Source organism: Xenopus laevis, chromosome 8L, assembly GCF_017654675.1.
Source record: "Xenopus laevis strain J_2021 chromosome 8L, Xenopus_laevis_v10.1, whole genome shotgun sequence".
NCBI classification, from domain to species: Eukaryota; Metazoa; Chordata; class Amphibia; order Anura; family Pipidae; genus Xenopus; species Xenopus laevis.
In genome coordinates this window covers 55,142,933-55,157,817 of record NC_054385.1, presented here as the reverse complement: position 1 = coordinate 55,157,817, position 14,885 = coordinate 55,142,933, and the positions used below count along the sequence as shown (strand labels likewise).

Below are 14,885 nucleotides of genomic sequence, written 5' to 3'. Positions count from 1 at the left end.
GATGGGATGTGTAATTTATATGTGTGCGTCGCCTGGGCAATAACAGCATTGCTGACAGCAGTAGGCACTGTCTAGTGACATATGATGTACACAATCCAGGCTGGTGTGAATGGAGAGACTTTATGGAGATAAGACAAAATTCCATTCAGCTTTACACAGCGGTTACATTTTATACAAAAGTGCAGATTGTTTTTTTTTTCTTCAGATCAAAATATCTGAAATCATCACACATTACTTCCTTGGACAATCGGGTGAAAATTTCAGAACAGCTAAACACGCTAAATTTGATTTGCAGGCAAACGTTACATGTGTATAGATTTACTTAGGCTGCAATGCTAAACAAAGTATGGAGTGCAGTTCCCACATTTTTAGGAAGATCAAAATGCAGTGGGGAAAAAAGCTCATTAGCCCAAACTTAAACTCTCTCCCACTCACAACTCTTATGAGCCATTGTGGGAACTAAGGGATGGAAAATATTTAGTTTCACTTTTCTGCTGATTTGAAATCAGCTTGGAAGATAGGAAACATTTGTAAAATGATCATCAATGGCTTCTGTAACTGTTGCAGGGCAAGAAAGAAGTTTACAAAATCAAAAGCACACCTACAGACTTATTTTTATTAATGCAATGCTCATCTTTTTCAGTGAGCTTTCAGTTTGTTGGGGGATTATAGGTCAGCAGTAGCACTGAACTATAACACCCTAAACCATAAAAAAAGAAAAATATTTTACTACTTAAAGCAGTCAAAGTTTGTCATCAATTGACACAATTAAAGAAAGAAAGAAAACTGAGCAAATGTGCCAGAGTGATCAAAACACTTTCCTGACTGCCGTAAATATGTTCCTGGCATGTCATGGAAGTGTTAATAAATGTGATCAAATTTAAACTTTCGTACAGCCACATGTAAAAAACATTTTGTAAAATATATTGTCTATACTGTATATAGCAATATAGTTAATCTAGTTTAAAGAATGCACAAAATTGTTCTGCAAATGCCCAGTGACAAAAAAAAAAATAAAAATAAAATGAATATAAATGAAAATTTCAGAATGGTGACCGAGCTTTTAAGATGCCCAACCCAGAACAGCAACATTTACCAAAAATGTGAATATGAAACCATACTGCTTAGCACTACATCTGAAGAAGTCTATCAGTAACTCAGCAGTAGGAGACCATCTGTAAGGGATGGGAAAAGTGCTGCCTCCTGCAGAGTCCAGCAAGCAGAAAATATTTCCAATAGTAATTACAGTATAGCATATTTGAACATATGCATGACATGTATAAAGTGAAATATCAGGGCCAACCAACTTCAGAAACAAAAAAGTGGTCTGTGGTGTTTTCCCTTCAGGCCATCAAAAGGCAACCCATGGTAGCAATAACTGACTATATGCAGAGTACATGCACCCCATTCAAGCAAAAGGAAAGCTATGTACAGTAACAAGTACTTCATGGATACAAGCAGCAGAAATTAAAATGTCCTAATTGTAATTTATTATGCCCCAGATACAAGCACAAGACGAGCACTTCTTTGCTCAATGAAGCACTTGCTTCCACATCTACACTCTGCACCTACCGCCGGATTACAAAACGCAGTGCTGGTGGGCACACAGTAACCCTTCGCTACAGGCAGCACTGTTTTAATCAAGGAAAGGGCAGATCCTTCCTTTGCATTTTGGAGCACCCACCGACAGGGAGCAAAACACAAGCCAAAAAATGTTTTTTGCACTTTGCACCCTGCCCCATCTGTGGTAAATGATCCTTCCTGTAAATATAATCTCAAGTGTTAAGCACATCATTGAATCACTTTCTTAAATAAGAAGCAGAACTGTTATCATTCTCCTCCCATATACCAACTTCCACACACATTATCTATGATCCCTACAGACCAATTGCTTCTGTTTCCTTGCTTTGTTGTAAAACCCCTGGCACCGCAAGGATATATCACATTGCTTTACTCCAGAATCATATATCAACCTTCCATTATGATCAGTTCCAGTCAGGATGAGAAAAATATAAGCCAAGATAAATGAACAGGGCAGATTTCAAAACCACTTAATTCTCTTCCTCAAGCATAAAACTGAAACCAAAAACTTGCATTTTTACAGCAAGAAACAGTACAACAGAACAGTTACATTCAATTAAAAACAATTACTGTACAATTCATTCATTGGCAGCCATGATTATCTTAACTCTGGAAATGGGAAAATCAGACCTTCACTCCCTTTCAGTATATCTACAGACCCAACAAAACTTTAACTTGCTTGTAAATTATGCTTCTCAATAATAATAAAAAATAACAAAAATAGTGCAGTCGTCCCTCTTGACTAAACTGATCATCTACAGCTGGCCAATGGGTAGGATTTAGGCCACCAATGGATTTGAATGCCCCCCTGCCTTTTCATTGGCTCACTTCTTTTTTTTCCAACTTAGACCCATGCATACAAAGTTTATTTATTGACAAAGTGCTCTGGGGAAGAGTTGCAATTACAAACAGTTGTAGCTAGGAAAAATAACAAGAAAAATACATTTTTGACATGTACTTGCCACAAAGGCAGTATTTTTTGGGAATACAATTTACCAATCAATCCTGGTTGGACATTTGTGTCCCACAGGCACAGTGGTCCTCATGCAAGTAAATGTGTAGCGGGGGCTGGTGGGAAAGGACATTTAAGGGCTGCAGTTCTGTATTGTATCAAAGTGTCAAGAGACTCCAGTGCATAAGCTGCACCTCTGAAAAGACAGTTATTATAGTTACACATCGACTGGATCTTAGATGCGGAATTTCTCATTCATTTTTAAATACACCCTCAAATAGTGAGTCACTCTCATTGAAGCAAAACGGTCTATTGATATTACAGTTCTTTTATTTGTGTTAAAGTTTGCACTAGCAAGAAGGAAACATATCACAGCTACAACTGTATCAGTCCATTGAAATTAATTAATTTGTTAAATAAGTAATAATAATAATAATAATAACTTGAGGACCACAAGAGCAGCACAGTTCTAGTTACACATGCTAAGAGATAAAACACCAAGAAAACAAGAAGTTTCACAAGGTTTCTGAGAAAAGACCATGAAAATTCCTTTGCTTATGGGTGCCTACCGCCTGTGCAATTATTCCGCAGCAATAGAATTCCCATGGCTGGTGGGTGTGGTGTTCAACAGAAAAAAAAAACAGGGCTTAAAAATGGAGATTTGGACATGTAGATTATGAAGAAATTGAGCAATTCCACTGGCAACAGAGTTTCTTTTTTTCTTGCTCTAGGCAAACAATATAACTTTATGTGTTATTTATTTTCTTAACTTTTTCATATTAAAAGTGTTACAAAGATGGCTTTTGAGCTGTTGCAAACTAGGACTCCCAGCATGAAGTACTGACAGGCTAAGAATGCCAAAACTAAAAATACACAACTGAAGTGCCTTCACTTTGATAGTGGTTGTAATTTTTTGACTTTTAGCATGAAAATAGGTGTGGCAGTTTAGCTGGAAATGGCTGGAAATGGCTGAGAGATCAAAGCTGCTATGATGAAGAGGTGTGTAACAAGACAGGATTTGAAATTTCCCAGGCTTTTTTTAAACAAGTCTTTAGCAAGAGAAATTTAAAACTTAGGGAAAAAAAAAAAAGTTTACCTGCACAGATTCAGGCAAGTAAAATATATAATTTGAAATCATTGACAAGTGAATATAACTTGCTGCACTGAGGTTGCAGACAAGTCCTGAGGGAAGTAGGTTGATGGGAACTTACTGCTTGCGCAGGAAAGGATTTAATTCCAGACTGGTAAAACCAGCAGAAGGCGTTAAAAGTTTATAAACAATTTATCAAAGTGGGGTGGGGGAGCAACCTGGGGTCAGTTTTAATAACATTCTACTCTTTTCTCCACATTTGGAGTAACAGAAGCTAGACACAAGGATAAACTGCATTATTTCACATAAAATGTACACACTGATCATTTTCAGTCCCGTATTTGGTCATGACCCCATTAACTAATTACACGGTTACAAGTGCAGCAAAACATTGATGTGCCAACAATTCAGCTATTGAAACACCGGCATTTGCTTACAACATTGAATGCTGGGCACTGTAGTACATATAAATTGTAGAACACTGCACATTGAATGTTGAGTTGCTCTACAACAGAAACAAATACTAGACAGATAGTTGCAATAATAACAGTACATGCACACAAAGTAATAAATGCAACAGTAACAACAGGCACACATTCCATTACAGTGCAGAAAGTAGAAGACTATCTCACCTGAATATGTTGAACTCTTTGAAATTGCTGCTCAGCAGTCTGGTACACAGGGCTAGGATTGGCTCTAGGACTCAAAGGAGCAGAATTATCCATAACCTGAATCATTTTGGTGACTGGATTGTATGATCTCGTTCTTTCATAAAATACATTGTCCCTATCTGAAGTACTTCCATTCTCAGACACCCAGTAGCCAGAAGAGGTAGACATCTTTTCACCAGGAGTAGTGCAGATCCTTTGACAGCTGGCTAAGCTTTGTGCAACCTGTAATGCAAAGAAATATTGTTCATTTTTAAGATTTTATTTCTGCAACATAAAATTTCATTTTTACACAAAATCAATGCGAGAAGCAAGAAAATCCCAGAGGTGTGTGTGGGATCCAGTTCTAAGGAGGTAAAATATCCCTGCTTCCTGTTCTTCAGCCTGATGTGTAAACAAGTGAGATAATAAAAGAGCTACTCGATGTAGCGGCACTCGCATGTCACATATAGTGTCTGTGTATCTAGAGTAGGTAGGGATTTACATTTACTGTATTATCGGGTAGGAAATGATGCTCACTGTTCTCTGTATGACAAGTACAAAATTGAGACTAGGGATACACCGAATCCAGGATTCGGTTCGGGATTCAGCCTTTTTTAGCAGGATTCGGATTCGCCCGAATCCTTCTGTCCGGCCGAACCGTATCTGCATATGCAAATTAGGGGCGGAGAGGGAAATTGCGTGACTTTTTGTCACAAAACAAGGAAGTAAAAAATGTTTTCCCCTTCCCACCCCTAATTTGCATATGCAAATTAGGATTCAGGATTCGTCAGAATCCTTCGTGATGGATTTGGGGGTTCAGCCGCATCCAAAATGGATTCGTTGCATCCCTAATTGAGACACATATAATATATATATATATATATATATATATATATATATATATATATATATATATATATATATATATATATATATATATATATGCAGCCAGCAAGACCAGGCACACTCATTCCAAATATTTATTATAATTCTTGAAAATATTTAGTGATGGTTTTTGTGTCCTTGGATCAGATGATGCTAGTGTATAGAAGTCCCTTGCATTGCCATGAAACTCCACACTGTAAATACTTGCATACAGCTGCCTTTTTTTTAAATATATGTCTAAGCCTTTCCCACATTCATTGCTGCACAATGGCCACCCACTATATAAACCTGCAGCAGAACAAAACACTTGTTGTTGCCTCTATTTGCCCACCTGTGTTTAGGAAACATGCCATACTGATTCCACTATATCTCCTAGTCCTGAACAATGATAACTGCTCGGCTTTGCACAGCAACAACAGGGTGCACGTCCCACCACTATAATTTCTATGGAGACTAAACAGACGCTGCAAACGCCAGAGACTCGGCCCTTGCTTAGCAACAGCAGCAGTCGCTTTCCTGAAGTTACTCTGTCGACTACGCGCAACTTTGCGCAACATTTTGCTGAATATAACGCCGCTGCGTGCACTTTTTGAGAAAGAGGCGGAAGGAGAAGTATCAGAGGACACTGTACCTGAGGGTTTCCCCGCGCTGTTGCTGGAGCTCTCCTCACACAGAGCCACTTCCTAGCTGAGAGAATGAATTCTGCAGCGAACTGGAGGGGCGGGATGATTGAAATCAGACTGCGGTGCAATAGGCTGGACAATGTTTCAAGCCTGAGCTCTGCTTTATGATTGGCCGTAGCAGAATGCCCTGAAAGCATAATGCGCAGGTGTGTTTACCTGAGTTGTGACAGACGCAGTAAATGGGGGCCCGCCTTCCCGCCGTGCAAAGCACAAGGGTGTGACCAGAAAGCTGAGAACTGACACTTACATGTCAGGGAGACTGAGCAGCATTCCTCACCTCTTACTGTTGCTCTCAGGACTGGAGTACTGACATGAGCTCACAACTAAATCCTACTACAGTAGAACCTCCATTTTACGTTTTTCAGGGTGCTAGAAAAAAATGGTGTAATGGTGATGTAAAATTAGGGAAATGTATTATGCATAATATATAGGTGGGACCACAAAACAACTGTAAAATGAGTGAAAACTTAAAATCAAGGGATGTAAAATTGAGGTTCCACTGTATTAGGAACATCGAAAAAGAAGAGTAAACTAGAATATGCTATGAATTCAGTCATATAGTCCATACTTTACAGCACAGGCTTCTCCACACGTTTCCACGGGTCTCAATTAATAAGCCCATGTCATGAAAGGGGATCATTTTATTCAGCTACGATATTTTATTCCATGGCACCATTTCATGAAGGGACGCACAACTTTTTTTACCCATGAGACACATTTAAATATTAAAAAAAAGAGCTGGGGAGCAACACAAGCATTAAAAAAAGTTCCTGCCAAATTTATATTTGCATCTCCAGGCCCACCACAGCTTGTCACCCCTGCCCTCTCCCCTTAACATTTACATATGTGCAAATTTCCTTTGTTGCTCCAAGGAAATTTTAAAAACGATCAAATCTCTTTTGTATCCTTGGTGCTTCTGAACCAATGCGGGTGTGGCTGGGCAGAATGCCACCACTAAAATCCTGCCACCCTAAGCCCGGGCTTATGTGGCTTTTCCACAAATCTGGCCTGGTTGTGATTGGCTATTTGGTTGCTCCGATTTGGACTGTCTGTGTAAAGGAGGCTCTATATGGCAGAACACCTGGTTTTTACGCAACTAAATCATGCCTCCAAGCCAAGAATTCAAAAACAAGCACCTGCTTTAAAGGAGAATTCAGATTCAGGGATCACAGTTCACGGCAGCCATCTTCCGGGTCTTCATGTCTTCTTCTGGGTCTTCAATTTCGTCTATTTCGGCTCATGGGCAGTTGTCGCGAATTGGGAGACCACCCCAACTGCGCATGCGCCGATTTGTCAATCTCAGATTACCGAAGACGGAAGATGGCTGTCGTAAACTGTGATCCCTGAATCTGCACCGAGGGCTAAGTAAAAAGTTAGGGGCATTTCCTGAGGGGTGTGCAGCTAGGCCGGGGTGGGGAGGAGGAGGGTCTACATAGGGTAGGGGCAGGGCCGGAACTAGGGGTAGGCAGAGTAGGCACGTGCCTAGGGCGCAAAGCTGGGAGGGCGCCAGGCACGTACCTTCTCTGTCACCTACCCCAAGTCCAGTTCCCTTCTCTTCCCGACTCTGCATTATTTCTCGCTTCTTTACGCTTCTGCGCATGAGCTTGAATTCGGGCATGCGTACGCAAGCTTGAATTCGGCCATGCGCATGCGAGCTTGAACTTGCGCATGCGCACGCAACCGCAAATTCGGGCAGGCGCCACGACTGGTGGGCCTGCCTAGGGTTTTTTTTAGTTAATTAATGGTTGAATTATTCTTTAAGGTCACTGGGAGCAACATTAAATGGGTTGGTGAGCAGCATGTTGCTTGTGAGCCACTGGTTAGGGATCACTGATTAAAGGCTGCTCTGATCTGACATGATGAGAGGAAGCAGATGCAACAAGACGGATGCGTTGAATATAATGTAAGTAAAAGGAATGTCAGACCTACAAGCTGTGTGCATCTGTCACGACACAACTGTCGCATGAAGACGCAATGTGCGGCGTTTGCATCCGACAATCGTGTTGTGTCGGATGCACCCAGCTTGTAGGTCTGGCATTCCTATTACTTACATTATATTTGGCGCATCTGTCTTGTCGCATCCGCTTCCTCTGATTGCGTCAGACTGGGACAAGCAGCACCATGGAGTTCAGCCCTTAGTAAAGAGGGGCAGTGTTGGCTGGGACACCAGGGGCCCACCCAAAAATCTTAGACCAGGGGCCCACCAAAATACCTTAGATCAGGGGCCCACTCTCAGTACTATTATAATTCCTCTCCTCACGCAACCTCTATTCTGCTAGTCTCTTTTCTTTACATGCTATAATCTATTATTCAATCTATTTAGTCTCATAGAAATAGCTAATGGCCATGAAATATGCCAAATGTTTTGAAGCAGGAGGACCCACTGACACCTAGGCCCACCGGGAGTTTTCCAGGTATCCCTGTGGGCCAGTCCGACACTGAAGAGGGGGGTAAAATCCAGGACTGAATCATTTTAATCCTCATGGACTTGACTAATTAACATTGCTGTATTTGTTTTAAGGGAATATCAAACGAAAATAAATATTTTTGCCTAATAAAAGGAAACATAATTCTAAGCAACTTTGTAATATACATTCATATACATTCATTACATTTTGCTTATGGTTTTTAAGTTATTTCTATATGTTTTGCTATGAAAGCAATGTTTGTCCCTTTCTATTTACTGCCCTGGTGGCTCAGACTATTGATACAATGTAAAACAAGCCAACTAATGCATAGACATGTCTTTGCTGGGGAACCAAGACTTTTGCAACATTGTTTAAAAAGTAACAACCAGGAGTCAGTATAACAATTGTTTTTATTAATAACTTTAAAAGCACTGCCTTTTTTGATAAATGTATATTGGAAAATTGCTTAGAATTATGATTTTTCTATTTTTATTTCAGGGTTGACTTGCCATTTAACTACAAAATATACCACAACCCCCATAATAAACATGAAACCAAAATGGGCTTAAGCAGCCGAATCACTAGAGGTGGGTGTACACTGTATGAACTCACAGTTTTACAAAAGAATGACCTCCAGTTAAAGGGTAGGATGGCATGTAATTTGCATGTCCAATAAAACATTTGCCCAAAGTGTTCCACTTGTTTCATTTCATTTAAAAGTCTCTTTATAGTTTGTCACTGAGCGACTGTTACAACTTCATCCATTCGTTCTTGGTTAAATTGGAGGAAAGCAAATAAAACGAATGTATTTTTAAATCCTAAATTGAATAAAAACAGAAAGCAGTTGAAGAAATAATTATTTGTCAGATAATGCTGCAAAATAGGTTTGTGAAAGTTAACTCTCCTTTAAACTTTGCACTTTTCAGTCATAATCTGCCTGTTTTTATCTAGGAGAATCAGGGATTAGATTTAAACTACCTACACATCCACAGATATTTAATTCAATTTTACACAAAGTAACATAATCCAGTGTAAAATGTTACTGGTAAAAACCTATACAGCTTGTCTCCAGCTCATCAATTGCAAGCACATAAAGGCAACTGACAGTCAGTGGTATAATTAGACATAACAGCAAAGTTACTGGCTTCCAAGGAAAAAGATTCTTCAATCCTCCATCCTCAACAGCATTGAATTTATTTAGCAAGTACTGACCTGAATATCAGCCATGCCCCCACTAGCCATTCCATGTCAACCCCAGCAGACACTGGACTGGACCTTCTGTCTCTATTGTTACACCCTCGAGGGGAAATCTGACACTGTATGATGAATTTCTACATTATTTTGGTACTGTACCTTTGTAAATCATTTCATTGGAAGTTTTGTGAAACTTTTGCAGCCACATATTTCTGAGGTTGTTTAGAAAAACACTGGAAACTCGTGAAGAGATCATCTTGTCTGCTGTTATTTGGTTAATTTACACTGAGAAGAGGGAGACATTATATGGCCAAAGAACTAGAAAACTGTTTGTGGGGTATTGAAGGTTTTAAGTGAAAAAGTCAGAACTAAATAGTTCTTAAAATTGCAAGTTTGGCCTTAAAAATAACTTAGTCTTTCTGGTATAAGGGTAAGGGCACACCTGGCGACTAAATCTCTCCGAATTGCCAGGTGTGCCCTTATCCTAAACCAAAACACCTTTAAATGAATACAATCAGGTGAAAGAGAAAAAAAAACTGGGCGAAATGCAGAATGCAAGAGAACTAGCAGGGAAAAGAAACAGAAGAGAAACAGTAGAATACTGAAGAATCAGAGAGGTTAGTTAGCAGAGAGGTTAGTGTGCAGAGAGGTTAGTGGGCAGAGATTTTAGAGGGCAAAGAGGTTAGAGGGCAGAGAGTTTAGTGAGCAGATAGGCTAATGTTCAAAGAGGTTACTGGGCAGAGAGGTTGGGGTGCAGAGAGGTTAGTGGGCAGAGAGGTTAGTGTGCAGAGAGGTTAGTGTGCAGAGAGGTTAGTGTGCAGAGAGGTTAGTGGGCAGAGAAGTTAGTGTGCAGAGAGGTTAGTGGGTGGGCAGAGAGGTTAGTGTGCAGAGAGGTTAGTGAGCAGTGGCCAAAAAGCCTTTCCTCTGTGCAGAGAGGTTAGTGGGCAGAGAGGTTAGTGGACAGAGACTGAGGCTCGTGTGCAAAGAGGTAAGTGGACAGAGACTGAGGTTAGTATGCAGAGAGATTGGTGTGCAGAGAGCTTAGTGGGCAGAGAGGTTAGTGGACAGAGACTGAGGCTCGTGTGCAAAGAGGTAAGTGGACAGAGACTGAGGTTAGTATACAGAGAGATTGGTGTGCAGAGAGGTTAGTGGGCAGTGGCAAAAAAGCTCTTCCTCTGTGAAATAAATTCAGTGATAGCTCTCTTTAAAAAGAAGATATTCACATGCCTTTAGTTTAAAAAATTGATGTTATTTAGATTTCAGTAATAGAAAGATTAACTTGTTTGGAGCAATAGGGGAGAACAGAACATTTGGAAAAATCTGATGAAGAAATCAAATGAACAGATGTGAATATATGGGTGCAGCCATCCCCACCCACAGTGCTTGGTAAGAATTAGGGATAAAATATGAGTATAACTAGACCACTTTGTCTAGTCACTCATTCACTCCGACCCCTGTCTCTAATTTCTATGAAGGCCCTCTGCTTCAGGTGCCACTCATCATCAGGAATCCTAGCCCAGACTCTGAACTTTTTACTCCCTGCTCACTAAGATAATGCAACAGGGGAGGGGGGTTCATATGATACAATCCTCACTCATAGCTGTCTCACTTCCTCACTTCTAACGGAACTCTATCATGGTATTTCCTCAACTGCTTTCTATGGGAAACTTTAGGTTCTATCACTTACCCCCTTAAGGATTTGTACAGTTTTCGGACCATGTGTGGAGAGTCCCAACATTTTTGTCCAGGGGAGATCGGTCGTTTGGATCGGACAGGTTAGAAAATTTCTGTCAGCTGCCGATAATATCTCTGCATGTATTGCTGATCTTACGATTTTCAGTGGGAGACTGTCACTAGCTTTTGTCGGACATAACTTTTGTACGATTGTGCCGGCATGATGTCACGCGCATTGGCGCAAAATTCAAACAGTTTAAAAGGGGAATTTAGTTTTCAGCAAGTTTCAATTCGCTTGTTCCTTTGTGTTTATTCCTAGTGATTCCTGTTTGATCTACTGTGCTTGACCCTTGCCTGCCTGCTTACTACTCTGACCTCTCCAATCCTGACCTTGCCTGTCTGAAACTACGTTGATCTCTCCAATCCTGAAACCTTTGCCTGTCCTCCGACTATTCTACGCTCTCTATCCTGATTCTGGCCTGTCTGACTATTCTAACTGCTTGTGCTGGCCCGGCCTGCCTGTTTCTGGTGGTGTTCTTCCTTCAGTATCCTGGTGAGACGATCCTGCCCCATTGCTCGTTCAGAACCGTTAGCTTTGCTCCTCTCTCTGTTAAGACCTGGCGGCATCCGATCAACCGAGGTGAAAGGCAGCGGTTAAAGGCAGAAGTGAGAGCCGAGACCAGGGAGCTTAGCTTGGGTTCTGGATATACAGTAGGGTGCCAAACATGACAACAGCATGGGGATAAGGGATAATTAGCACTAGACAAATCCTGTAATAGCTAGGATAAAGAGTCAAGAGTAGGGTAGCTAGCAAGTATGGTCATCAGAGACTGTTACTCCGAGATTGTGCTAGTGAAATAATTGGGACTAGGAACTGGTATCTTTGTCATCAGTAAAGTAATACAGAGAGATAGTTAGCAGACTTACGGCTAAAGTTAAATCTGCTATGGGAGGGCAGTAAAGAGAAGGCTAGGTGTCTGTTGAGAGGCCAAGAGGTGGTGTTGCCCATGTAGAAACAAGAAAGGTAAGTGAACGTCTGAAGTGAAGCTGTGAAATGAGCATGCTGTTAATAAAGCAGTTCATTTATTCAGCAATGATTCCATTGGTACTCCAGTTAGTACATTTATTTAAAGAAAAGCAAGAACTGTTCACAGCATACTTTTAAATAAGGTGGAGCTAATACTGTAATTCCCTTACCATATGCTAACTGTGACTGACAAGGAAAATGTACTAGAGGAAACCCATGGAGAACATAAAGGAAAACAACCTGAATTGGTATGTTTAAATTAAACTGATAAAATATTTTCAAGGCTCTGAAACAGGCTAAAACTAAATTTCCAACAAATATTGTATAGGAAAATGTAAGAAATATTTTTTGGTTCTCTCTAAATTCTGTTACAGGAAAACTTTACCCACAGAATAAATACCTAACAAAGAGATAGTTTATATCATAACAAGTGGCCTATTAAAGACTCTTACCAAACTGGAATAAAGATATCAGTAATTATTTCCCTTTTAAATCTTTTACCTTGATGGTCTGTGTGCTGCCTCAGAGATCACCTGACCAGAAATAATGCAGCTCTAACTGTAACAGGAAGAAATGCGAAAGCAAATGAACTTTGTCCATTAATTGGCTTATGTGACCTAACGTATCTTAAAGACCCAGGGGACAGCCCATATTTCTTAAAATGCAAATTCTCTATTAAGGATTACTCAATGGAACATAATACTTTGTGTTTCTGTTTTTAGTAAAATGGTTTATTTTGATGAATCTAGGTTTTACATATGAGATGTTTTATGCAATATATTTTTATAGAGACCTACATTGTTCGGGGGTTTAGTTTTCCTTTAATAGATGAAAGGATAGTGTTAATCACTGCTTTGCTGCTTAAACTCATTAAAACAAATTTATAAGAAGAGGAACAACAATACAAGGACCATTTACCTGTATGCACTTGCCTATAAGTAAGGGCTACTTAACCTAGGCATCTTACTATGGTTACACTTTAAAGAATAGAAACCTCTGTACTTAGAATTTTACTATAATTTCATAAAATAAGTTCTCTTTCATCTTTTTGACAAGACAAATCCTTATGAAGCCTAGGTGTTTGAACCTGTAGCTGTGTCCAGTGGGTGGGTCATTTTCTTAGTCATATGTTTGGCAACTTAGAGTTATATAATTCCTGTCTATATAAGTCTGTATACACCCATACACCCACAATGGTTGTGTAATCTCAGTACAGCTTGCAGTGTGGGTGGTAGAAATAATGATTTTATGCTTATACTATACAGTATGACACTGCGTGGTATGTGTCTCTCAGTGTGACTGATATGCCATTATTCTTCATGGCCCATTTATGAACAAGTGGTGCATAATAGACTCACATGTCTTTTTCCCCCCCAGGCCTCAAATTCTGTTAGACCAGACATGTGTTTGAATTGGTTCAAAAGTCACTGCTGGAATGCTAAACAGGATGTTTTTTTAACATGTTAGTTTGTTCAACTTTTGTTTTAAGAGGATCCTTCCCCAAGCTATCCTGCAGACAAATGATTTTACAGTATACTGCTATTGTTTTAAAATAACAGAAGCCAGTTCAGCTGTAAAACGCCATTCATTTACCACCACCAGTAGATTAGTAAACACTGCAGGCAGTATATTTCCTTTTTGGCCCATTTAAGACATGAGGTTCATATACAGGTATAAGACCTGTTAACAAGAATGCAAGGGAGCTGGGGTTTTCAGGATAAGTGGTCTTCCCATAATTTGCTGACAGGATGTTTTGGCTTCTGCTTCTATCTGTTGCAACAGCAGCAGTTTCAGCTCAGAGGTGTATTATTGGCAGCGGGCATCACAGTCCAAGGATTCGTCAGCCTCTATGCTTTTTTGGTTTCATTGTGATTGGCTACATTAAACTGTGCATTTCTATGAAGCAAAGAGATTGACTGGTATGATTTCTTGTTCGTATGATTCTATTGGCAGAAGGGTTTATATGATGCATACATGATTGGTGTTACTCTGGTAATGTTGTTGGATGGTATAATCATCAGTCAATAAAGTTTATGAATTTTGAAGATGCATTTCTGACCATAAATGTCACAGTAAAAATTGCCATAATAACCTCCATAAAACAAGACTATTTTATAGCATAAATATTTACAAAAACTTAATTTGTCGCCAGAAAATTCGCAACTTGCTAAAATTACCGCTAGCATAAGCTGATCGCAATGACTTCTGAGCTCATCGCTGTTTAGTAAAGTAGTTGCTGCGAATATTCTGGCGGAAAAATATTCACAGCGATAACATGCGGAAACTTCAAGTCAAATTGTAAGGAATAAATTTTACCCTGGTGGTCCAGTGGCTCTCCCTGGTGGTCTAGTGGCCGGCGGGGATGCCTGCCGCATGCGTCCTTTCCTCTTCTCCTATGGCACACGCGGTCGCGCGCTACTGGGTTTATGTGCCAGCGTGATGATGTCATCGCGCAACGGTGCAAAATTCAAACTATTTAAAGAGGCGTTGTAAAATAACACATTGCTTGTTGTTAGGTTCAATTAGTTTGTTCCTGGTGCTATACTTAATTTTTCCTATTGATCCTCTGGTGTTTGACCCTTGCTTTGCCTGACTATTCTGTACTCTGTATTCTGACCCTTGCCTGCCTGGTTATTCTGACCTCTTCAAGCTAATCCTTGCCTGTCTGACTATTCTACGCTTTCCAATCCTGATTCCGGCCTGTCTGACTATTCTACTCTGCTTGTGCTGGCCTGGCCTGC

The 14,885-nt window shown here is 40.1% G+C and overlaps 1 protein-coding gene across 3 annotated transcripts in view; it reads right to left on the bottom strand.

The window, feature by feature from the left end:
* pof1b.L (POF1B, actin binding protein L homeolog) overlaps window positions 1-5,993 on the bottom strand; it is a 47,034-nt gene extending 41,041 nt beyond the window's left edge. For all 3 annotated transcript variants that reach the window (XM_041572770.1, XM_041572771.1, XM_041572772.1), the window contains exons 1-2: window positions 5,790-5,993; window positions 4,256-4,516 (exon numbers count right to left, since the gene is read on the bottom strand). In XM_041572770.1, coding sequence (XP_041428704.1) covers window positions 4,256-4,516; window positions 5,790-5,978 — 450 coding nt within the window. In that variant the 5' untranslated portion in view covers window positions 5,979-5,993. The remainder of the gene's footprint in view (window positions 1-4,255; window positions 4,517-5,789) is intronic.
* Between the last annotated feature and the right edge of the window lie 8,892 nt (window positions 5,994-14,885).